This window comes from Hesperophylax consimilis, chromosome 4, assembly GCF_061612785.1.
Source record: "Hesperophylax consimilis isolate HC1 chromosome 4, BYU_Hcon_1.0, whole genome shotgun sequence".
NCBI classification, from domain to species: domain Eukaryota; kingdom Metazoa; phylum Arthropoda; class Insecta; order Trichoptera; family Limnephilidae; genus Hesperophylax; species Hesperophylax consimilis.
Genome location: NC_142839.1, coordinates 7,179,242 through 7,206,151, shown reverse-complemented (window position 1 = coordinate 7,206,151; position 26,910 = coordinate 7,179,242). Strand labels below are relative to the sequence as shown.

At 34.3% G+C, this 26,910-nt stretch overlaps 1 protein-coding gene across 2 annotated transcripts in view; it reads right to left on the bottom strand.

The window, feature by feature from the left end:
• The window catches only part of Lrch (Leucine-rich-repeats and calponin homology domain protein), a 120,864-nt gene that overhangs the window by 49,406 nt on the left and 44,548 nt on the right, over window positions 1-26,910 (bottom strand). For both annotated transcript variants that reach the window (XM_089631170.1, XM_089631169.1), the window contains exon 2: window positions 7,337-7,481. In XM_089631170.1, the coding sequence (XP_089487296.1) occupies window positions 7,337-7,481 (145 nt within the window). The remainder of the gene's footprint in view (window positions 1-7,336; window positions 7,482-26,910) is intronic.

Genomic DNA, 26,910 nt, shown 5'->3' with positions numbered 1-26,910 from the left:
AATAATTTTAAGAACATGACCACTAATACTGAATTACCGTTTTTAAGTTTGTTATAGTTAGTTGCGCACTTGAAGTGAAATGACACTAAACTGCGCTATATAAATGCCATGTTATCATTATTATGAAGAGCGGATGAAATTGGAGAAATTAGTGTCAAGAGAATAACGTATTACGCCCGCTGAAAACTCGCTCAAGTAATATTTTCAAGAGTCAGTAAACAGAATATTATATGATACAAGCAATAAATAATAATACCTTATTTTTAATGTTTTATTTGAATTTTATTTTATTCTGTAGAAACAATTTTCATTTTGGCATATGAATTCTCGAATTTATTTACTTTCAACGACTCAAAAGTCGTTCTACTCGTACTCGTTGTTCGAGTGGAATGATTTCGTCGAGAATCGAGGCCCTGCAATACGGCTCGTACAAAAATGTCCCAAACACAAAATGTGGTGATGTAGTGCCAATACACCAACCACCTCACCACCTCTTTTGTAGAATACGAAGAAAAAGTGTTGGAACAAATATATTTTGTGAGGTGTCAGGACATTTTACGTTTTCGTATGGGACATTTGTAGTGCATCTATGAGGTATTCAACACTAGTTGTATAGTTGTCTGGTCTCTCCTATCCCTGGAGGGATGGCGTGATGATTAGTTAATTAGTTAGCCAACTGGTTTCGACATAAACGTGCCTCCGTCAGAGAAAATATAAACTGCCCTATTTTCAGTTTATATCTACCATAACGCCAAAACAGTTTAACCAATTCTGTGTGTTTCATTAAACAATGTGCCATTAGAGATTTAATAATTTCCAAAATACAAAAGATTTTTATTTCTGAAGTGTCAACGAAAGAAGAAATGTCTTGAACTTAGAAGGATGAATTTCAATGGAAACTCCGCAGCGTTCAAGACAGATATTTTTAGAATTATTTTTAACACGATGGCAAAATATAGTGCTTCCTGAATTTGATCAAAAGCCCCTGATAAAAGCAGAGATCAAAGCTTTTATTGAAGTTAATGGAGCGAAAATAATATGAACTTTAAAATAAAATTTCACAGCGTAAGCTTGGAAAAACTCTTTTGGATCGATTTGTATGAAAACCGTTTTCAAAATAGTGTATTCACGAAAATGACAGTTTTTTTCAAAAACGACACAGGTTTTGTGTTAAACCGCACAAGAGTCCCAACTGCTCCAAACCATCTGGAGCCAGAGAGACTAGGGCATCCCCAATTGGGGTATGTTGTGAGGTTGAAGGCAGCGGGGAGGGGAAGAAGATGGAGAAGAGGAAGGTGGATATTCAGATCATGTCACCAAACACGGCCAATTTCAAGCAACTTTCTGAATGGTGGTCTTACACCAGTTCGATACTTCCACTCTGGAACGTGCCGCAAATATACTACATATTATTTTAAATGAGTAAATTGTGAAATAACTCAAAAAATTAAAATAAAATTAATTAATCAAATAAAATTTACTTGCGCGCGCCGGGATTTGAACCAGCTACCTCCAGCTTGCTAGTCGCGAGCACCCCTCGACCAAAGAGGCCGTCTAAATGGCCGTTTTGTATGTATTTGAACAACTGAAAAGTATGGAAAGACAAAATGGCGTATTTTCTTAATAATAATAATATTTGGATGATTTTTATAGCGCCGTTTTTGTGCAAAATCACCTCAAGGCTATTAAATTTATGTTGTCCTCATAACATCATCATCGGTTTAAAGACACAATATTGTTCTCATCACATCATCATTGGTTCAAAAACACAATATTGTTCTCATCACATCATCATTGGTTCATAGAAACAATATTGTTTTCATCGCAACATCATTGGTTCATAGACACAAATTTTGGTCAAAAAGGCCAATCAAGTTTTTTATGACTTTTAAATATTTACCAACTAACGCTAGTAATAATAAAAAATAATAAAACAAGTTTTTTTAGTGTGAATTTGTTGAACACGCAAAAACAATCCGAATTTAAGTGGTGGAGTTAAAATGACGTCATATATCGTTCAACTTCCTGTTCGATGACGTCCGGGACGGTACTCATGACGTCAGAAAGACAAGTAGATTTGCAATATATTGGCCATATCCTTTTAAAAGATCGATCAAATAATTGAACTAATAACAAAAATACTTTCAATAAATTAAAAATCGATGTTTGTTGTTCTGTACTTAATATGAACATATTATATTTTTAATTGGAATTCTTATTAGCAAACACTAATCTAGTGTGAAATCTTTCTATGGCGGACTCCCACAAGTAACGGAATCAGGCCACGAACAAAAAATGTTATTAATAAGAAGAATGTTATGAAAATAGGACAAAAAATGCATATAGAGAGAAGGAATTTGTTCGCTAGCTTACCACGCATATTATTATATGTATGATAACATGCATAATATATTGAACAGTGGCACATGTGGGACGAAATGCAGTGCACGAACATAGGAAGAAATCGTAGGGCAATTGCATTCCTTTTTCAACATTCCCGGGTTTGGTCGCGTGTCATGGCGACGGAAATAAAAGACAAGGTCTTGTCATAAAACACACTTCAATTAATCCACACATCATAAAGTGACATATAAAATAAAGGGTTTAGCACTATGGAAGACATAGGTAAATTATTACAGTTTTATTATATTAGGGATATCATAATTGACATACATAGACAAATGTGTAAAAGATAATGTCAGTGTGAAAAAAAGCTACATTCAATAAATTTAAAAAATGTAACACAAATTACTGTGGCTTAGATTAATCCATTTTACCATTACGTTTTGTTTCTATTCTTAACTTCAAGATTGCAGGCCCTCAACGAATTAACGAACACATTATCACTAACACGTGTTCTGACATATATAAACAAAATTTACTAAAAGTTTATCAGGAAACCTGTTAAGTCCCCTCCTTCCGAATTTATACCGATTTATAACATATTTATCTCACTTTAACACTTCAACTTTTTAAGTTTCTAAAAAAGTATATGTTATTTTGAAGATAATATTTAAACATTTGAAAAGCCGAAACGGTAATAATATGCAATTCCCTCGATAGAAAAAAAAATCGCACAGTAAGCTCCGAAAGTTATTAAAAACACGTTTAGTTCTGTTATTTAATTGAAAAAAATTCAGTTTATCTTTAAATGCAACTCAAGCATTTGTCGAGAGATTTTTGCTCTATTTCAAACGAGTGGTGTTTTATTGAATATTGATTCGTTAAAAGCCTGCTATCCCGTTTTTAACCAGATTACCAATAATCTGAAGAAATGCTTAATAAATTAGCAATACTTATTTTTCTCCGTGTAGTAATCGCCCCAACTATCCGAAGCCAGTCCATGCCCAAATGAGGCATGTTATAAGGCTGCGAGGAATGAAACGAGGAAGTGGAACGGAGGGAATAACCTGGCTACTCAGAAATAAACATGAAAGCAGCAATTCCAAGCAATCTATTTCAATGTTTGAATTGTGGTGTTTCGAACCCCACCATGGCGATACTAGGAATATCTACAACTTTTTAACGGATTTTTTTAAGTTTGGTTATTTGAATGACAATTATTATTACAACTGTCAAGGGGTGTTAATGTTAGTATATCTAGTTGGTTAGTAAATAACTATTGAAAATCGAAAAAACGCAAACCCTTGAAAAATCACGAAATCTGACTTTACTTCAGATTTCGTGAAGTCAATATTAACTTTAAGAAAATTAAACAAATGAAATACACATTTCAAATATAGAATAAGTAGGTATTTTATCGCTTGTTTGAAACCTTGAAACATCAGTTTCAATTTTGAAAAAATAAATTAAAAAAAAATGAAAAAAATTTAACTTTATAGTTAGGCACTAATGACACGTATATTCAAAACAAGTCCGAGTTCATTGAACAATCAGACACTAGAAAATTTGAATGATTACAAATCAAGAATAAAAATCTGGCTGAAAGAGATTAATGAAAAAACTCTGATAAAAACTTTAAAAACGACATAGAAAACTAATAAAACAGAAATTAATAACTTTAGTTCGCTTCAGCACAGGTAACCCTAACCCTAGTGAGGAGGATTAAAAATACAATTTACTATACATATATTTAATATAATATTTTGTATGTACAATGTTTAAACAGTCGCTATAGTAAAAATAAAAAAAAACAGATCCAGAATCGAAATTAGGAATTTTGTTGATGATGGTTTTTGCTATATCTGTTTCGCTGTGAGGATTTCCCATGTCTATTAGTCAAAAATATAAATAAATTAATTTATATCAGATTGGCAGTGTTTCACCCCGTATAATATTAAAACACCCGACTGTAAACGGGAAAACCAACGGCTACACGGGATATGACAGTGACGGCACCCTGCGCACAACGCCATGTTATGTATTAATGCCAGTAATGCCATGTCAGTCAAGCGGCGGACACAAATCTAAACGGGTGCTAACTAATACGGGATAAGAATGTGACAGTATCCGTATCATATCAATTATGTGTGTACCAGTACATCCATTAGCTGATTTAACTGTATGGGTACATATTATTGTCGTCGTTAGAAATAGGCTCACATATTGAGTAATGTCTTAATGACTAATTACAATAACACACTCGAGGGGAAGTCAGTGAAAGAAAGGAAGTATTTTAGCTTCAGATTGAACAGAATTAAAATGTGTAGAATTTAAACGTTAGTCGTAAAAAAGGGCAACCGAGCAACTCAAGCCATCATATAACATCACAACTGCCATTCTACAAATAATTCAACACTCCTCACACACCAACACTAAACCAGTCTTTAATTCTGACATACACCAGCACAAAACACGATCACAAAATCAAATACATTTATCGTCATCTACTTACACGACCAAATTTGGAATTAACTCCTTACAATACATTGCACATAAACAATATAACGCATTACCTACTAATTTAAAACTTCCAGCAACTAACAAAAAAACATTGACAAAAGCTCTTAAAAGATATTTCCTTAGCGGTTTCATTAATGACTTCACACAATCTTTCTCTGGTACTCCATAATAACATCTGCGTTTATTTATTTTAATGTATTTTATTTATTTGCCTTGTCCTTTCTAATGTTGTCTTTCCCGAAATGAGTTTTATAAACTCATTGGGAATAATACATTATTACTTTGTTATCATTTTGTAATGTATTATCTTGTAATAAAATAAATAAATAAAAGCCAGTGGCAATTCAACACCCTCTTGAAAAGTGATAGAAAGTCATAAAAAGTGATGAAAAAACTAGGCTAAATAGGTTACGTTTATAGGACTTTTTTAACACTGTTAATGACTTTATACTTTTCACTATCACTTTTCAATAGTGTGTCGAATTGCCACTGTCTTCAGTTGCTATGGAACCGTACACAATAAATCTATATATCGTTAATTTGCTGCAATAATGACACAATTCAAAATTATCAAATTTTCAGGAAACGATTTTGAACATTTTAATTATTCTATATCATAAAGCAATATTAACACTCGCGGCAACTTTAGGTGGTTCATGTAAGAACTCAAATCTAAATGGTTAGTTTTGAACACATAAGTCAGATTTGGATATATTTTATGTTTGATTTGTCGTTATTACAGGAAACGAGCGATATTTTGAAGTAGTGTAGGTATTCAAATAAATTGGTAATCGAAACGTTAAACATAAATTTCAATGTAATAGGTACTCAAAACGCTTCCAAGGGCGTTGAAGTCAACACATTTTTTGGTCACCAAATGGGGTGGGAAGATGAATTTTTTAAAGCAATTTTGTTAAAAAGTGAAAAAAAAGAGTTTCTTGATGAATACCACAATTCAACAAAAAATTTACTCGCCTCAGGGAGAAAATACCGTTCAGAATTGAAACTCCATCTTTGTGATGACTAGGAAGGTAGGTACAAGAAGCCTATACTATCGTATCTTTTCAATCGATGTTAATAAAACCCAAGTCTACTTATATAAGATAGTTTGTATAAGACACTGTGACATGCAATTATTTTTTATAGTACATTTATACAGTGGATATGAAATAACCACTGGAGTGATTTTTTGACATATTTTGCCATTTCGCAAAAACGTTTTGAGTGATCGCTTGTCATAATGTGCCATAATATGGGATGAACGGCGAAATCTATGTGGAATCATTGGCTTTAAGCCAAAGTAAGCAGTTCCATATTAATATTTTAAGGAATGGTATTAATTAAATATATACATATTAAATTAATAAAATTTTTTAGAGAAATTTCTTTAAGTTCTTTTAAAAGAAATTTCCCGGGTTACAAATCACCTGACAATATTTGAAAATCTCCTGCTACCAACACAGTAAGGAAAATGTTGCTTGTGTTGTGATGGAGGACTTAGCCAGCCGAGGAATTGAACACACTACCTGGGTGGGACCCAAACGCAAAGTCAACTCAGCTACTGACCGGTAATGGTAAATGTACATAATATATATGACACCAATCACTTCAGTAGATAAACATAGGGATATCATAGAAGATTTCGATACAACCCAAGGACAAGTGAATCACCCCTGCTTATTCTGTCTCGATACGCAGAATAACGTAACTTCTAAAATTAAGCCTGAATAAGTTTATTTACTTCGCTCACGTACAGGAGCGATGGGCGGATGTATATTATACGAACTTCGTTTTAACCGAGCACTGTCTTTATATGAATACAGAAAGAAAACTCATCCATCAATAACATTTCAGAAGAAAACAATACCTAAACATCCAGACCTGGTGTTGGACACTGTAATGCTGTCCGAAACGTTGGCAAAGGGAAGGAGGAAGCTCAAAACGGTATAATAACCCAAAAAATAATCACGATAAACCTAAGCAAGGAGATTGTATGGTGTAATAATATAATGGGTGAATAGAAAACAGATAATATATTATACGTGTGGGCGTGGCCTAGATGATATGCCTTGATCTGCTAGCCAAGCTATATTTGAAAATGGTGCAGAGGTTACAAATGTCGTAAAAATAAATGATATTCCGTACTCTCCCGTTCCCCCTGGGTGGGGAGAGAAAGATTATAGGTTCCGTGTGACACTACAATGAATATAGGCCACTCCCAAAAACCATTGAGAATATGGCGTCGTGTGACCCGGGCATGAAGTACAGTATATTAGAGGAGAAGCAGAAGATTACTAATTCTTTGGAATGTCGGTGGTCGGTGTCCACGGCTCTCCGTACAGTACAGGACCATTGGGAGCGAAGGGGCCTGATTTGTCGGGGTAAATAGAGTGGCGGTCGTGATCATTCGTATCATGTATAACATTCAGTAATGGGAGAAAGACTTAGTAAGTGGAGAAGTTGCATTTCCTACCTGAGGTCAAGGTAGCTGAGGCTCTGCAGCATCCCGATGGTGTCCGGAACGCTCCTGATGGCATTATGGAACAAGAGGAGCCTCTCCAGGAATAAAAACGCGGTCACTTCATCGGGCACTTCGCCGAACCTGTTTTTCGACAGATCTGTGGAAGGAAAAAACACCAATTAATATTTAATCCGATAAAGAAATCAAATTTTTACCTAGATAGAAAAAAAAACAATGATAGTCGTATTCTACACGAGAGAATTTTGGATTCTATACTAAATATATAGCTGTAGGTTATGTCCTTCCCAATTGGGGTATGTTGTGAAGCTGAAGGTGGTGGAGAGGGGGAAGAGATGGGAAAGAGGAAGGTGGGGAAGTACCTAGCTATTAAGAGTCTCATCGACAGTAGTTACATACGCCAAACGTAAAAAGCCATTCCACTCGAACCACTCGTTGTTCGTTAAGAATCGAGGCCCTGTTCAGTCTTCATGCCTTAGAAGGCCGACCATACATGTAATACAAGAGACGAAATCAAAGATGCTAGGCAAAATAAAAACGAGTACCCATGGGAATGACCTTAGTGAACAACGTCAGGTGTTCTCTATACAGATCGATCTTCGAGCTCACAGATTAAATGACTCCACAAGCGCCCTTGAAGGACGTATGCGTATGATACGGTTGCTCACGTAACTAACGGTCTACTAATATTAATATAATCTCATGTTCTAATACATTAATGAAGAACATTAAATTTAAATAATTGAATTACATAAAATACAGAACAAACTTAACGAACGTTGAGTGTTTTGTAACCACTTCATAAAGAACATTATCTGATAAGATGTCAACTGTGATATACATATATTATTTTCATAGTAGATTTCGATCTCTGACTTGCATAATATTTCATGTTTTATCAAATACAGTATACTTAATAATATCTTTTCAAAATAATCAAAATAGAAATACTTGTACATTGAGAATCTTTTCAAACCATTGCTAATTCCGGTAAAAAAAGATCGCAAGCCTTACGAATGAATTAACAGGTTTCCAAATAAACTTTCAGTAAATTACGAGTATATAATCATGATATCGAAACACGTGTTCATGAAAATCCGAATATATCATGACGAAATGCAAAAATGTTCAAACACGTGTTCCGAAATCATGATAATATATTCATAATTAATAAAAGTTTTTCAGGTAACCTGTTAATTTATTCGTAAGGCCTGCAATCCCGTTTGTAACTGGAATTACCAATAATTTTAAGATATTCTTAATAAATTAGCAATATTCATTTTACTCTGTGTAAAAGAAATCTTATTTTAAAGAAGGACACGGATACATATTTGCTCCACACAGGTTATGGATGACCTTTTTGGTGCGTGAGAGCCTTATTCACAAAGAGCGTATTTTAACGCGATGCAATTTTCTTACGCAAACTTAAAAGTGTGCGGACGACGCGACGATCGTGTTTTTTGTGGCATTTTTTAATTGATCATTGACATATACCAATATTAATAACTGTATGGAATTTCATCATATTACATTTCAACCTTTTGACAATAAATTATTCTATAATCCTAAATATTCATTATAAAGCAGAAAAACTGTGTCCTAAAGCAGCAAAAAAAAACACAGCGGAGAGCAACGGCGTCACCATGCAATTTTCAATCTGTAATTACCCAACTAGGTACTATCAATTCGTGTCATTTTCATAATGAACTACACAGCTTTTAACTGGAAAGTAACTACTATAACATTATGAAAAACGTCAGTAAGCGTTTAAGGCGAAGTTTAATGCCAAATCACTATTTTGATTAATCTTTATAACGAATTGGTGTACATTATGAATACAAAAAATATGCTTTAGATAAATTGAAGTTTTTCCTATCGTTTCGCATGAGTAGAATACAAATAAAAAAAATAATTACTCAATAAAAAATATAAATGTGAACTACTAAAAATAAAAAAAATTCAATAGAAATGTATGAACGCGTAAAGGAAACAACTTTTAAAAAATAGAGTATTATAGCTATGATTATCTGTGTCAGTTTCACTTGGTTAACTTTTTTGTTTTCTTATAAAATTATTTACAAAATAAATAAAAACCAGTTTTGTGCTTCAAATCGAACGTTTCTAGACTCTGTTTGTCGAGCGATTTTAATGCCTATTACCTACAATATAAGTTATACCAAGAATATACAAATTTTTGGCTTGTAGCTTCCTCTTAACTCAATGTTTCTTTCATACCGATCCCCATATGGAAACTGGTGACTGGATAATTCATCAAAATGACAATTCAACAGTCCTTTAAAAGGTGATATAAAGTCATGAAAAGTGATGAAACAAATAACTAGGTTAAATAGGTTACGTAGGTTAGATGTATGTGTTAGTTTCTTTCCAGTTTAAGTTTATCAACTTTTTAAAGGTGTGTTGAATTGTCATTGTTTGAATTATCATGAAACCACCAAAATAGAACACGTCCTTTTTTCATTCCGGAATCCATATGAAAAAGGGTATAGGTATATAATACCGAAAGCTGAATATTTTACCCTCTCGTGAATAGGGCTTGGGTGTCATTTTTTCCACCTGTAAACAAAGCATATTTTTGATAAGATCTTAATGGTTTATAGGCCACTTCCGTGTTTTTTTTATTTTATTTTTTTATATATTTACTCCACACAGGAGGCCCTGAAGAAAATAATTTCCCTCAGGGCCTATGTCATCTTTGGGGATGCTGTGTGGAGGGATGTGTTTGACGACAGACAACAATATCTCGAAGTGCGTACCTATATATTATGGAACAAAGAAGCGTCAACCTTCTATGCTCCTCCAGCAACGAAGGCCATTATTTATACACAAAATTGACGGAGATCCGTAAAAACTAACAGGTAAGTTACGTGATGGGAATCGTTATGAGAGATAATCGGCCTCACTATGCGTCGTCTATGCATCGTCGTGTGGCCTGCGGAGGTGAAGAGAGAGAACGCGTAGAGAGATGTTCAACAACAGGTATTCATTTATGGTTAGTATGTAGGAACCTACCACTCAGAGTCGTGTAGAGATTTTTCTTTGAATTTCACAACTTTCTCATGTGGAAAGTTGTGAAAATTGAAAATAAATACGACATAAAAAGACTAACGTTTTTTTATTGTCAATCTGAAAATGTTTCATACTTTTTGCTGCACGACAGCTGTCAAGCAACTTAATTAACCTTACATCTGTGGCTTACTTCTAAAAGGGCCAATGTCAGTTTTTTTTTTAAATATATATTCATTTACGAAAATTGGGTTATCTCCGAATTGAGGAATGAAGGATTTTTCAATTTTCGGGGGTCAATGTTCAAAAATCGCTTTTCCTTACACTTTCATTAGAGCAAACTCTGCACAAACCTCGTGAAATTTGGCTTACATTGGCTAACTGACATTGGCCCTTTTAGAAGCAAGCCACAGAAAAGGACATTAACCTCTTAAGGACCACGCCCGAGTATACTCGGGCGGCTATTATGTGCCAGAATTCGGAATTCATACTAAAGAAATTTTTTAATTATTTTTTCACACTATGCACCACAACATCAATATTCAGTCCCATTTTGGGCCCGAAATGGCTTTTATATGAGGATATATATTTTGAGTAAATAAAATTCATTGATAAAAAAACGGTGTTTTTTATCCATTTTTAATTTTTAAATGATTACTGAAGGGGTTAACACAACAAAATAAAGCAATGAGATATAAATAAAACATCTATCTTATGTTGTCTGTATATAATTCTGCACTTACAGCAACATAATGTAATGGAATCAGTTATGCATATGAAAGGAAACGGCGATAGATAAACCGGAGAACCGCTTTAATTTCCGCCGATACACGGTACACGTACCTGAATGAATATAATATCCGCTAATTGAATAATAAGATAAGTACTAAAATCAACTACGTACTTACAAATTATTTGCATGTAAGATGGAAACGTTACATTTGCATGCATTCAATTATTATTATTATACAGGGTGTCCGGAAACTCGTAGTACAAGCGGGAAACTGGTGAATCTACATCACATTTGGAGTCGATTTTGTAGTATATTTTTTTTTATTTGAGCTTTCGTTATCGAGTAAATCGAGTTTGAAGTTGATTTTTTTTTTTTTTTTTTTTTTTAAATCAAATTCTTATAAATTATTACTGAAGATCAAAGTACCCAACTAATTAAAACTATTTGAAAGTAAAACAAATGAAGAAACTCGGATTTGAAGCATTATTTTGAAATCACCCTTCATTTAACCCGGTGTAATCATAAAATACTTCTGCTCTGCAGGGTTAAAACATCTGTTATTCAACCCTAAACACCAGAAAAAACTTTAACCCTAAAATAGCCGAAAAATATTTTTTTTTGTTTTTTTTTGAAAATGCTCAAATCAAAAAACTTTATGTTTTTTTGGGTTCCCCATGTGGTGTAGATTCTCCAGTTTCCCGCTTGTACTACGAGTTTCCGGACACCGTGTATAATATGAAGAGGTGGACAGGATGCAGAGGAACGAGTTCCTATCAACACGCCAACTTGGTTTCTTCTTCAATAATACTGCTTCATTTAATTTTTTGGACGACGCAAGCATTCAAGTGCAAGGCTCGACCACGTTAAAGGTCTTATAATCAAGTCAGCGCCATCGAGCAACGACAATTTGCAAACGGCGGCGATTGTTGTAGATACTAGTTGTTACTGCTAATTTGCGTTTTGTTTTACCATAAAGTTTACTTAGCGACAACACTGACTTCGTCATTTGGCGGTCACCCGCCCAGGCCTGTACTCCAGTCGCCCTTGCTTAAATGCCAGGAGTCAATAGGATAATGGAAACCCCTAAAGTGGGGAATTTTGTTGGGCGCATGTTATACAATCGTTATTTTTTCTTGCTCCAGTTATATTATATGCGAGTAATGGTTTTGTTGGCCATTTGCATTGTCCAGCCACCTAGGACAAATGTAGGTCTCCCAAAACTATGTAATATAATAATAATATCCCAAATTAATCTCTATTTTAAAAGATTCAAGATATTCAATGAACTACCGACGGATGATAAAGAAGCTAAAAGCCTTGCAGCTTTTTGTGGGCTGTGCCTAAATGATAAAAATAAAGAATAAGTTTTAGGAAAGGGACGCTTAGATGGTTTGGGCATGTAGAGCGAATGAGCGAAGAAAGGAGTGTAAGGAGAATATACGATGCAAATGTGAATGGTAGCAGAAGTCGGGGACGCCCGAGGAAGACATGGCACGACCAAGTGAATCAGATACTTGAGTCGGGCCATGTCAAGAGTCAGAACAATAGAAGAGTATGTATGAGACGATGTATGAATGTGAATGAGGCAAGGAGTGTGTGCCAAGACCGAGTTGTTTGGCGGTCCGTCCTCTCTGCCTACCCCTGCGGGGAAACGGCGTGATGGTTAGTTAGTTAGTTAGTTATAAGTTTTAGATGTGGTGTAAAGAGTGCCTAAATTTCATAGTAATAAGTTGTACATGCAAGTAATTCTAAAGGTGACAGATAACGCTATATTTGCGTGGCTTGGCCTATTTCAGAAAATCGCTCGTCATACATTCCCAATGGTAGTGTTTGGCGAGCGATACGCTGAAATAGGCCAAGCGATGATGCGTATAGCGTAATATGTCGCCTACCTTATACTAGATATAAAAATGTAATAAAAAAAAAAAATGAGGAAGCTACAAGCCAAAAATGTGAATGTTCTTGGTATACCTTATATCGTAGGTAATAGGCATTAAAATCGCTTGACAAACGGAGTCTAGAAACTTTCGATTTCAAGCACAAAAATGGTTTTTATTTATTTTGTAAATAATTTTATATACTGTATTTTTTTTAGTTGTTTCCTTTTTGCGTTCATATTATTATATTATTTTCTATTGAAAAATATTTTTTTAGTAGTTTACATTTATATTTTTTATTAAGTAAATTATTTTTTTATTTGTATTCTACTCAATCGAAACGATAGGAAAACCTTCAATTTATCTAAAACATATTTGTTGGTATTCATAATGTACACCAATTCGTTATAAAGATTAATCAAAATAGTGATTTGGCATTAAGCTTCGCCTTAAGGTCATTTATCAAAATGCATTTATGATCGAACCTGCCACCAAAGAGGCTTACATATTTACAACCAGCATGAAGGACGAATTAACCTAGGTAGACCTGGAACTACAGAAGACCGACAATGGAAGACATTTCATCACGATACTTTGCTGACTGCTTTAATCGTAATTTACAACATAATTAGCCGCATTGTTTACTGCCAGTAGAAAAAATGCATCATCTGATATGTCGTGTTAAAAGGTTTCGTGTAAAACGCTTTTCATCGAATTTCACATTTTTTACGAAAAAGTAGCAACTATCGGATAGAGTATATCCCGCTTAGCACGACATCATATTATTTTATGCGACACATCAGTCGGCGGAGCGGTAGTTAATTCAGCTCAATGACGAGTAATAAGCCGTCAATTGCTCCACGGAGAGAAATGCGGGGTAATTGATTACTGGGCGAAGTAAACAACAGTTAACTCGATCAATTATATCATTATTGTTACAGAACGGATATAATTCGTGGTAGGTAGTGTAATCACCAAAAGATCTATCGATATTACATAATATTCACAGAACATAATTATACACGGAGAAAAATAAATCTGGTAAAAAATGTGACAGCATGCCAACTTCCCGAAAAATATTAGTCATTCAGAATATATCGAGAACACGTGTTCTTTTCCTTATGCATATCATGACGGAATGCGACCATATCAATATTAGTATTTGTACGAACACGTGTTCCGCCGTCCCCAATAAAACATTCGCTTTTGACTGTAACCTTGTTAGGAACTCATTCGTTTTAGGCCTGCAGTCCCATTTTTAACAAGAAAACCGAACAATTTTACAACATTTTTAATGAATTAATAGTATTTCATATTAGTTTTCTCCGTGTAAGGTAGGTACTTTGCTTGATACTTGAATAGTATTATTTTGATGAAATTAATTAATATTAGATTACAGTGGTGTGATCTAACTTGTTTCGATGTCGATACCGCATAAGAGTCCCTACTGCCCCTACTATCAGTAGTGGGACTACGGCATACCTAAATGGGGTATTTTGTGAGGCTGAATGGAATGGTGAGGGTAAGAAGATGAGGAATGGAAAATTTGAGAAGTACCTGGCAATTCACAGAATATGTAGAGGGAGAGAGGGAAATTGAAAGTTAAAAATCTCCTGATGTTTTTTTCTGGCCAAATTTCATAACAACCTCATTAAAAACTCGTCAATGGTTACCATTGTTGCCACCGCATTGCCTAAAAAAGACGACAGGAGCTTTTTTTACTCCTAATATGAACGGAATAACAACATTACCAAAATAGAAAGCTCACCCAAGTTGCTTTAATTGCTTAGATAATGTGTTACGTGCTGCTTTTGCGTAATAAACTACACAATAGTGATATGGCTTACGTTAACTTTTTGTATTGTTTACTAAGGACGGGTTGTTTCGGAGAATTTGAACAATTCTTCAAATTTCAAAGTTAATTTTCAGGTTCTGTGAAAGATTTTTTCAAGATCTGTTTTTATTTTAGTTCTCTCAAGCAACTACCCTATGCTGATATAATAACAGAACTTGAATAGGACTTTCACAGAACCCGGAAATCAACATTGAAATTTGATGAATTGTTCAAATCCTCCGAAACAAGCCGTCCTTAGTGTATCCATAGTTTCATTTTGTTATCCATACAATACATATAGGTACATTCTTACACCCATAACTAAAAAATGCTTAATAAATTATAGTACTATAGGATTCATATGTCTTATACTGATTTATAAATGTGAAATTCTAACTATACAATTGTAAATGTTCTCCAAAATGCCCTGAAAAGAATCTCAGACTTGTGATGTCCCGAAAGAAACCATTCATCTGTTCTGAATGCGATTACTAATGTTATCCAAATTGACCTTAGTAATAAATTACATCATGAGATTCTTTCAAGGATAAAGAAACCATCCTATCACTTCGAACGCAATCAACAATTTTCTCAAAATTTGTTTTGACAGCATCGCCATTCCATTGTAAGAATATTATCTACTAAATACACAATTTGGCTGTCCTGAAACGGGAATCCTTCCCAGTTGGACAGACAAAGGTTCATTTTGTTTTGTATTGTTTGTAATTTAAATAAAAATAAAATAAATAAAAAATTGCCTTACACGGAGAAAACTTACTGATATTAAAATATTGCTAATTTATTGAGAATCTTTTCAAATTATTCTAAATCCGGTTAAAAACGGGACTTTCCTAATAAACTTTCAGTAAAACGCGAATGTATTATCATGATGGCGAAACACAGGTTCATAAAAATTTTCGCATTTCGTCATGGTATATTATCAGGACAAACGCAGGTGCATGAACACGTTTTCCGATATATACTGAATTCATTCAAATGAACTAAAAAGTCTATTAGATGACTGCCTGCAATACCGTTTTTTAACAGGATTTTAATAAATCGGCAATACTCTTTTTACTCCAATAAATAACAGTTATAATATGCAATACGGAGCACACATCAAAATACATTATGATAAGTTTTAAGGTTAAAATGCCAGTGAACTGTACCATTTGCTGAAAGCACTCCGCACAGGCAACCGTTATAGATATGCTATCAGAGGATATTAATACTCTAACCGACTTCACCACATTTCCTTAACCGACAAACACCTCACACATACAAACCCGCACAATTGTGATTTATTTAGCGTTAACCAAATGCGTCGCAGAATATAATAGTGACCGTCATAATTATATTACGTTCCGAATGGCTTCATTATTTTAGGGTCGTTTAAAAGATCCAGAGCACGTGGGATGGACAAAATTGGTATGAAATAATTGACATTATTGTCGGCGAAAGGGATGACACACGTACTTCGTCATAAACTTCCAATACTAAATCTTTCAAAAACGATTAGATTACAAATTCAAATTTTAATGTCGTGTAATATTTTAAATTGATCCGCTATCAATAATAACCCTTACGTAGATGGCGGTAAGGTTTAAATTCCCGCTTAATACCATCCGCATGTTTTGATTTATGCAAGAAAAAAACATGGCCAAAAAGTGCCCTTTATTTTATTTTGTGGATGTTCAGGCATAAATATTTGAATTTTTTTCGATCATTTTATAAATAACTTAATTTGCCACATTATACAATAAAATCATAACCGAAAATGGGTTCGTAAGTAGGAGATTTCGAACTTTAAAGCAGTTTTCATGGGCCTTATACATTATTTTTTTCTGGGCTTATAAAAAGACTTATCTAAGAAATACTCGATTATTTCAAAGGCTAAGATGTATTCTACTCGCAGTATTTAATTAAAGCATCTGAAACATTTCTAGGCGACCAAATTTTCAAACCAAAAACACTTGATTTTGCATTACTAGGTATGGCATCGCCTTGACGACTGGACCCATTTTTGTCAGGGTTATTAATTTACAACATAGCACCCAGCCAATAGCGCATTTTTGCGCTGCTGTGAGAATAGCAACAACCTTACACAAAGTCAAATCCGTAGATCATTACAGTAACGAGGCCACCCCTACATAATATTATTAAATTTTACAATATTATTCTGAAATGACATTCGAAATGACCCTTAAATCGACCTAGAACTCGACACAAACAATGTTCAGATACACAAATGTAAAATGTATCCGACGTTACTGGCGTCCCGGCGGCCAGACAACAAAAGACGTCGCGGCGCCGCCGTCCAGACGGGGCAGATTCATCTCCCGGCGCGAGAGTACAGCGGGACTGTCAGAGATGCAATGGATAAAATATGGACTACAGGGTACACAGAGGCTGAGGACGGCGAAGTACCTATTAGACCGACTACTTTGTGGTACTTGTACTTTGTACACTGTAGTAACTTTTTTTATGTATATATATATATTTTTTTTCATATTAACCCCATACAGGAAGCCCTGAGGAAAATAATTTACATCAGGGCATATGTCATATTTTGGGATGCTGTGTCGAGTGTATTTTTAAAGGAAAGTAAGAAAAGGAAGTTCTGGGAAGGTAAAATGCATGAGGGTAGGGTAGGAATCTAGGGATCAGTGTGTCCATGAGTGACGGGCCCATTGAGAGACCCGTTGGAGAGGTCAAAGGCTCTCCCCAAACAAACCTCTCCTGATCTGGCACCCCACGCTGCTGGTGGGCAGGCGCATCGTGAACGCACCTCCCCCGATGACCCCCGGGCACCACTGTTAAATCACCAAACGTAGCGAACCACTTGGTGACCTATGACAGAGGTGTTGGTTATCTAATAAATGGTTCCCGGGGCGGGGGATTGAAATACGAATTGTTATACGAATATGAAAGATATCATCTTTTCCAGTCATAGAAGGCATACGGAGAAAATGAGTATTGCTAATTTATTAAGAATTTCGTATCTTATCTAATCTCAAATTATTCGTAATCCAGTTAAAAACGAGATTGCAGGTCCTTAACGAATGAATTGTTAGGCTTCCCGATAAATTTTTAGTAAATTCGTAATAATATCGGAACACGTGTTGTCAATAATAATAATAATAATTGTTTATTCCAGAATGTGGGGAGGTGAGTGCAATCCCACACATTCCATAAAATATAACTACAATGTTATATACAGAGATAAGTAGGTACAAATAAAATAAAATATGAAATGTAAGTATGATAAAACAAATAAAACTTAAGAAAAAGTAAAAGGAAATAATAATTTGAATAGATTTTTTAATAAATCTGCAATCCTGGTTTTTTCTCCGTGAACGCATATGGTGAAAGGAATCAATCTTTTCCAAATCCTGTGACCTATGAGTCCTATGTCCTATGAGTCCTACGACCTACGAGTCCTTTGACCTATGAGTTCTAAGTCCTATGACTCTAGAAGGCACCTTCTACTTTTACTCAAGAGCACTTTAATTAATTAATTACTGCTTCAGTTACATTAGGTTAGGCTGCCAAAATATTACTTCCTTGTGTAAGAACATATGTTTTTAAAGTACAGTAATTAATCATAAAACGCACGACAACCTGCTAAATTTTGAACTGAATACCGCAATTATCTTCCGGACACGAAAACAAAACTAAATTATAGTTCCAGAATCTCCGATCTACTATATTCTAGAACAAACACTGTCTACGGCGCAGAGTCTACGCCGTAGACGATTTATTATTCTTGAAAACGTCAAACACGTAAAATCTACACATTTTATCTTTTGGTTTGAAAGTTGCGCGTTCAATTAGTCGCAGACTAAAAGTAGATTATATTGAAAATGAATAAAAACTTCAGTGTGTTCGCCATGAAAGCACATTCTTTGAAACTTTTAGGACGGGTTTTTTCACAGAATTTGAACATTTAGTTGATTTGCAAGTTATGTGAAGGTTTTATATATTGTGAAGCAAGTGGTCAGTAATGATATAATGAAAGAACTTTATTAAAACCTTCACAGAACTTTCAAATCAACTTTGAATTTTGATGAATTGTTCAAATTCCGTGAAACAAACCGTCCTAAAAGAATTTAATTGTGAAAATTTTGTTAAATGAATAATGACTTATATTTCGGTACCGGGCTGAAAAGTGAAGGGGAGGGAGGCTATTAGCGCTCACCTCTCTCTTTCTGTTCGCATTAAATTCACTTAACTTTAAAAAAAAATGAAGTATACGTTCTGTCATCTTGTGAACTATTTAGAAAATAGTTTGAAACATTAGTAGCCGCTTTTCAGTACCTCAAAACTCTAACGTAAGTACTCGTATATCAACAACACATTTTTTAACAAATTATTATAAGCAATAATTTTTCACCTGAAAAACCGATACAAATTGAAAAAATCTACCGAGAAAGAATAAATGCCGCTGAAGGGAATTGAACCCGCAGCCTTCTGATTTTCGGTCAGCTGCTCTAACCATTAAGCTACGTCGGCTTATTCCAAAGCCACAAATAATTCAACATGTTACTAGTATTTTTCAACAATTATTGCTTATTACATTTTTTCACATGAAAACAACCAACTGTATTTTTGTAAGAAAAGCTTTATTAATGCTTGAGACATATTATATCTACATTTATTGCTGAAATATTTTGACTTGGAGATAATTAGACACTAGTTTGTCATTAAAAATAATAGTATTTTTGGAAAATACACATAGGCATACCAATAAGCAGAGGGTTATTAAAATGTTATTTTTCCGAATTAAGGCTAAATGTTGTATGTTTGACAATGAATATAGATATTAATTTACAATAAGCGTAAAGGTTATTCTACGGGGACCGTTTTCACTTAGGTGGGCACCAATCACCTCCCCTTCCAAACCAGATAGTTAAATAATGAAATATGCCAGCATTATTAATCTTCAACGGTTCTTGAAGCATGCAAATGCACCTCCTCCTCCGTTACATAAACACAATACAAGATCAGCACAAGCAAAACGCAAACATAACGTGAAGGTTCGCAGTTAAAGACAATGTACAATTATTATTATTGATTGGTATGCCCCATATCCCAGGGGGGAAACGACGTTGAAGAACCACAAAACATCCGTTATACAAATACCAGGTTTGCAGTAGTACATCAGCGGTTATGGCCTGTTTAAACGAGGCCAATGCTTAGTAGAATGATTTAGTGGCAACTAAATCGTTTGGTTAATTTAAAGTCACTGTCCGCTTAAATAATGCTAAATTCACAATAACGAACATCAATATATGTTCACAATCATAAATAAACACATATTATAGTTTATGTTAATCAATATTTTAAATATAAAACGTGTAACGTAAAAGACAACAGACAGTTGAATACGGTCAACATTTGAAAAGGACATGTACGTCATTTTGCGTAATTAGTTCCTGCTTTTGACGTGTTAAAGAAGAGCGGTCAGTAGAGTGCGCGCGGCGCTTTTAGACGACTGCGCGTATTTTTTTTAGTTTTTTTATTTTATTTTTATTTTATTTATTACAAATTAAATATTAATTAACATTACAAATGATAACAGTATGCAGACTTATATATTTTTTTCGTTATTATTCTACTACTCCATAAGTTGAGCTCCAGGAGTTCATGTTTATGGGAGGAGTAAAATAATAGAGTAAAATAATGTTCTAAATTTTAAACAATAATCAAAAACTTATGAAATAAATACAAACATAATATTAACATAGGTACACAAATTAGAAATATGGTTTTTTAAAGACAATTAAAATAACATATCTTTTTACAGATTAAGTAAGCGTAAGAAAATTAAGGGTACAATATATCATTAAGGCGATGCCATACGTAGTAATGCAAAATCATGTGTTTTTGGTTTGAAAATTTGGTCGCCTAGAAATGTTTCAGATGCTTTAATTAAATACTGCGAGTAAAATACATCTTGGCCTTTGAAATAATCGAGTATTTTTTAGATAAGTCTTTTTATAAGCCCAGAAAAAAATAATGTATAACGCATATGAAAACTGCTTTAAAGTTCAAAATCTCCTACTTACGAACCCATTTTCGGTTATGATTTTATTGTATAATGTGTCAAATTAAGTTATTTATAAAATGATCGAAAAAAAAATATTTATGCCTGAACATTTACAAAATAAAATAAAAGGCACTTTTTGGCCATGTTTTTTTCTTGTATAAATCAAAACAGGCGGAAGGTGTTAAGCGGTAATTTAAACCTTATCGCCATCTACGTAAGGGTTATTATTGATAGCGGCTCAATTTAAAATATTACACGACGTAGTGCATCGCCTTAACCAATTTTGGGGACTTAATTAACTTTTTGATTTGTTCATAATTCAAAGTTTCAGTTACACTAATTTTATTTATGGACAACAATATATTGTACCATCTCACACCTAAATACAAATAGTGGTGCTGAGTCGTGGTCGTTCTAAGCATATGAATAAAGTAAAGTTGCCTTGGATGCAATGTATTCGTGGAAATAGTTTAGCTTTCATTGATTAGAAATAATCCTTTGTAAAAAACCCACCAGTAATCTAAACATATTACAATAACTTATCGTGGTAACAGTAGTCATTTGCAACCAAGAAGTAATAAAAATAAGTCTCAAGTACTCAAGATTGTTCTGAACTTCTCGGGCTTCTAAATTCGCTGCACTTCTTAAAAGTGAAACAGCATCGCCCACTCGTCGAATACTCGTTTACACGTGAAACAAATATTTAAACGAAACCGATGGGGAATGTAAATTTAGTAAAAGGTGAGGGCTTTGAATGGTTTCTTCTTATATGTAGATAAACCTGATACATACATTGAAAGATTACCATTACATATATGTTTTATTCAAACTTCAATAGATAACATTATTGCAACTATTGTATTACCCGTGAAAAATCGCGGGATATTATATTATAATTCCAATTTTGAAGACAGTTTTTATTTTTTATAAATAACTGTTTGGATGAATATATTTACATTATATTAGTTGAAAAAGCCTGAAAAATAGTAAATTTTATCAATTTCACCCAAAATAATTGTGTGAAATTTCGAATTAGAAGTGTTAGGTAAGGTAGGTAGGTTAGGTTAGGTAAGGCTACACGCAGGAGGTACTGAGCAAAATAATTTCCCTCAGGGCCTACTTTATCTTTAAGGATGCTGGGTGGAGTGTGTTTTAAAGGAAAGGAAGGAGAACAAATTCTGGTAATTCTATTATGACCTAGTAAAGGGTCGTAAGGCGTATGTATATTACTGCAAAAGCCTAAAAATCGGTTACCCAAGGTTTTGCCGGTCAATCCGAGAATTTATGTGTGCAATTGCTAAATGTAAGTGTGAGGTTAGATGCGGCTAGTAAAGGTTAGGTTAATGCTAATATTTAAATCGAAACGCTTCCACTTCTGATTTTTTTTTCCACAATTGGAGTAAAACCTGAAATTTAAATATTCGACATTCTGATATTTTGTTGGGAAATGTCGAGGATTTTAGGATTTTTCCGTGTGTGTTTTTTGGTGTATTTATAGTAATTCTTAGTAACATTTAGCCTTAGTGCCTCCGTTTTACACTTCAAAGATGCACTAATGTTTCACAGCCAAGCGGTGTTCGGCTCCATAAAAATATCTACCATTGAACATCAGAACACTTAGAACGCACACATACACCACGTACCTACGCCAGTGAGTGGTAAATCCATTCCTCATTGAACGCGAAGGGGTTTGAACTGTTTGAAGACGCTGAGAGATTGATAGCATCGCGAGATGAATGAATTCATCGGCTGTAAAGCGTTCGCACACTATCCCACAGCACACAGAACTAATAATACCAAGATATAATATGTACTAGCATAATAGTATATGTAGGTACTCGAGAAAAAACATACCGCTGATAATATGCGTCATTATCTCCCTCGTAGGTACTAACTGACTAAAACATTTAGCATTTTCAATTGAAAGCTCTCGGCTCCCGATGACATTAGATAGCATAGATATATCACTCACGTAGAGAGTAATTTGGTTTTACATAGAAAAAAGAAGCACATTCATTATATTAAAATCATAGAAAATAGTGTAATCTTGCTGATATCTATGCTTACGACCTATATCCGGATTATGATCCAAGCCGCGCTAAGCTCGACATTCCAACCAAGCCGAGCTTAAAACCGAATGATAAACCGGGCCATAATAGATAATACTGTGCAATACTTGTACCCGATGGGGACCGTTAAGAAATAATTTTGCGTAAAGACTCGCTACTTACAATAATTTACCTTGATTAGCACAACATTTCTATGAAATTGTCTACCTAATATGCGAATCAATTCAAATAACATACCCAAATAATTGACAGATATTTATTTATGTTAAAATTTGTTTAGCGAAAGAAGGTAGCAAATACGTGTTATTTGACATTGAAGATGGTATAAATTTAACATAATAATGTGAAATTCCAGAGCCGGTAGCAAGTACCTATTTGGAATTCATAAATACGTATAGTAATATTTTTGAACATAAGACTGTGATAAATATTTAAATTCTAATTATAACCTTATTGATTATTCCTGTCATTGATTATTATAATAGATATGTATGTGTAATTGTAATCTTAATCTTCATCATTCTTATATCAAGAATGATTGTTATATCGAGGGGTAAGGTTCTCGACTAGAAATCCGGAGGCCGCAGGTTCAAAGCCCGGCGTGCTCAAATAAATTTATGCATTAGGCATTTAAACAAGTTCTTGTAAAATATAAACCACAAAATTCAATTTGAATATAAAAGCATAACCGTTTTATACTAACTTTATGACATAACATGGAAGTAGATTTTACAAATGCTATTATTATACAATTACTTGTCTGAAACTGACGCAAAAAAAACCCAAATAAGTTGTAAATATGTTAAATAATACGAACAAAATAGTAAATTGACCATCTTATGAACAAAACACGGTCTGTGAAGATATTTCAATAGACGTAAAAACAGCCGTCAACCTCGGCTTTCGCGCTGGAATATTTTAATGCGCATGCGTGAAGTCGCAAAAAACATTGTTTCCGAATTTTAACAATTAGTTTAAGATATTTTTTTATTGGTACCAACTCGAATATTAAATTCTTTATACACTGTGTAACAAAAACAACGTTTGACGAATATGAAGTGGTTTTTCTTTAGTAAGGCTGTAAATATCATTTGGATAGATGCCACTGGAATTTAACCTACGAAATAAAACTAGTCAACATAGTGTTGGAAAAATTATAGAGGTGAAAAAACCCTCGTGTTTGAGGATGCAATTTGCCAATAGTTCACATAATTTAAAAAACAATAATTTATCTAAGGCGACTGAATTCAAAGCTTTGAGGCGTTCCTGCGACTGAGCGCTCAGTTGTTACCACCATTATTACCTGTTATGTGACGTTTACGAGAAAGGGGGAGGTTGCAACGGATCTATCATCGGTACGCCAGATTTCTCCGGTTGAATTATTGCACAGATTCGATTATAATAGCCAGTGTAGTACTTTGTCACAATTAGTTCCACCTACACTATGTACAGGGCCGCCCACTGCCCACATAGGAAGTACAAGTAGGCAATACCAGGGAAACCCACAATAATCGAAGCATTTTGGACGAATGATGTTTAGAATTAATCTGTATTTCGATTTGACTTACACAGAAATGATCGTGTCCCACAAACAATATATATCAAATACATAATTCTAAAAATGTTAAACATAAAACTAATAACAATTGCATTATACACAGAAATTAGTTATTGGAGAGGCTGGGAGGATAGATCATACGACCATCACTCCTGAACAAACTGATCCCTAGATTCCTACCCATCCCTCACACCTTTTTTCTTCCCACAACTTCCTCTCCTTCCTTTCCTTAAAAACCACATCCACAAGCCTCCCCAAAGATGACATAGGCCTTGAGGAAAATTATTTTCGTCAGGGCCTCATGTGTTAATGTAAAAAAAAATGCATTGCGAAGGAACATAATAATAATAATGATTAGATTATTTGTAGAGAGCCGTTTTCGTGAGAAGATCACCTCAAGGGCGCTTAACAACTTAATTTATACTTTTAATCTATTCTTATCACTTAGGACCGGTTGTTTCGGAGAATTTTAACAATTCATCAAATTTCAACGTTAATTTGCGAGTTCTGTGAAAGTCCTATTCAAGTTCTGATATTATATCATTATAGGCTAGTTGGTTGACAGAACTGAAATTATAACAGACCTAGAAAATATCTTTCACAGAACTCGCAAATTAACGTTGAAATTTGATGAATTGTTAAAATTCTCTGAAACAACCCGTCCTTAAGACTTATTACTATTGGCTCATAATTAAGTTTAATAGCTAGTGAATTATAACTAGTGGCTTATAACTAAGATTAATGGTTAGTGATTTACAACTTCTTTTAACTAGTGACTTAAAATTATACATATTTTTTACGACCGAGTGGGTATATATACAAAATACTGCTATAATATGACTTACAACTACGGCTTGAACTAGAGATTTACGACTAACATACTTATTTACGTTTACAAATACAGATTGTTACGATTTCTGCCCGTGGTTTACGTTTACAAATACAGATTGTTACGATTTCTGCCCGTGGTTTACGTTTACAAATACAGATTGTTACGATTTCTACCCGTGGTTTACGTTTACAAATACAGATTGTTACGATTTCTGCCCGTGGTTTACGTTTACAAATACAGATTGTTACGATTTCTGCCCGTGGTTTACGTTTACAAATACAGATTGTTACGATTTCTACCCGTGGTTTACGTTTACAAATACAGATTGTTACGATTTCTACCCGTGGTTTACGTTTACAAATACAGATTGTTATGATTTCTGCCAGTGGTGTCAATGGTAAGATAAAAATATTACAAAAAAAAGTTTACACATAATAAATGGTTATTATATTAAAGTGGGTAGTCAAGGAGAAAGGTAAATCCTCTGGACTGAGCAATGAAATACTACTGAAAAAAATGCGGTCATTATTCTAGATACAAGTTGAAACGTTGATAAGATAGGTGTAAAGCGCGCTCTACACTCGCGGCGCGAACGGCCGCGAAGGCCGCGAAACGCGAGTGTGGATCTTGTTCACGCCTTCGCAATCTTCGCATTCGCGCTTCGCGCTATTCCCCGATTTTTGTCGGTTTTTTGGCCCGCGACAAAGGGTTTGCGGTTTAAAGTCGCGAACAAGACTGAAGCTTTGCGAGTGTGGATGGACAGAGTTCACGCGCGGATCGCGGCGTATATTCACGGCGCGACTTCGCGCGCGAGTGTAGAGCCAGCTTAAGGGACATGCGAGCGAAGCGAAGCGGACTGAACACAAAATTGTATAAGTTTAGGATTTCACCGATTTCTAATGTAAATTTACCTGATTCGTATCAACATTATAAATAACTTCTGTAGAATCTTGACCAAATTCAAAATCAACACCAAACAGTGTCTACTAACCATTAGTGGCTCGTGACTTTTTGGTGTACTAGAGTGCTAATATTAAAGAAATGGAATTTTCGATGTGTTTGTATGTGGGTAGCTAAAAACGATTTTTTATTTTTTCGAAAATTTAGTTTTTTGTATGAAAATTTTCAGGAAATTTCATTTTGGCCGTGACTGATATCCTGAAAAAGTTCATACAAAAAATCTTTTTTCGAAAAAAATTAAAATATTGTTTTCAGCTACAACATCAATAATGCCATTTTTTGTAATATTAGCACTCTAGTAACCCAAAAGTCACGAGTCGCCACTGCTACTAACCCCGAAACTTTCCTTTTTCCTTTCCAAAGGACCAACTTAACCATCTCCCAATCTCTTGAGCGAATGTGTAGACTAATGTGGTTCCAGAAAGAGCTCATAAAGATGTTAGCGACGATCGTCCTCTTCTTTCTCACACGTCTTGTATGAAAACGAAAAAGACAAAAGATACTAAAATGATGATATCACATACAACCCCTCTCTGGAACTGATATAATTTAACATCCACTGTAGTGGCAATATTCCGGACATATTTACGATAGCGATATATTAAATTTCTCGAATCTCTAGTTTTCAGTTG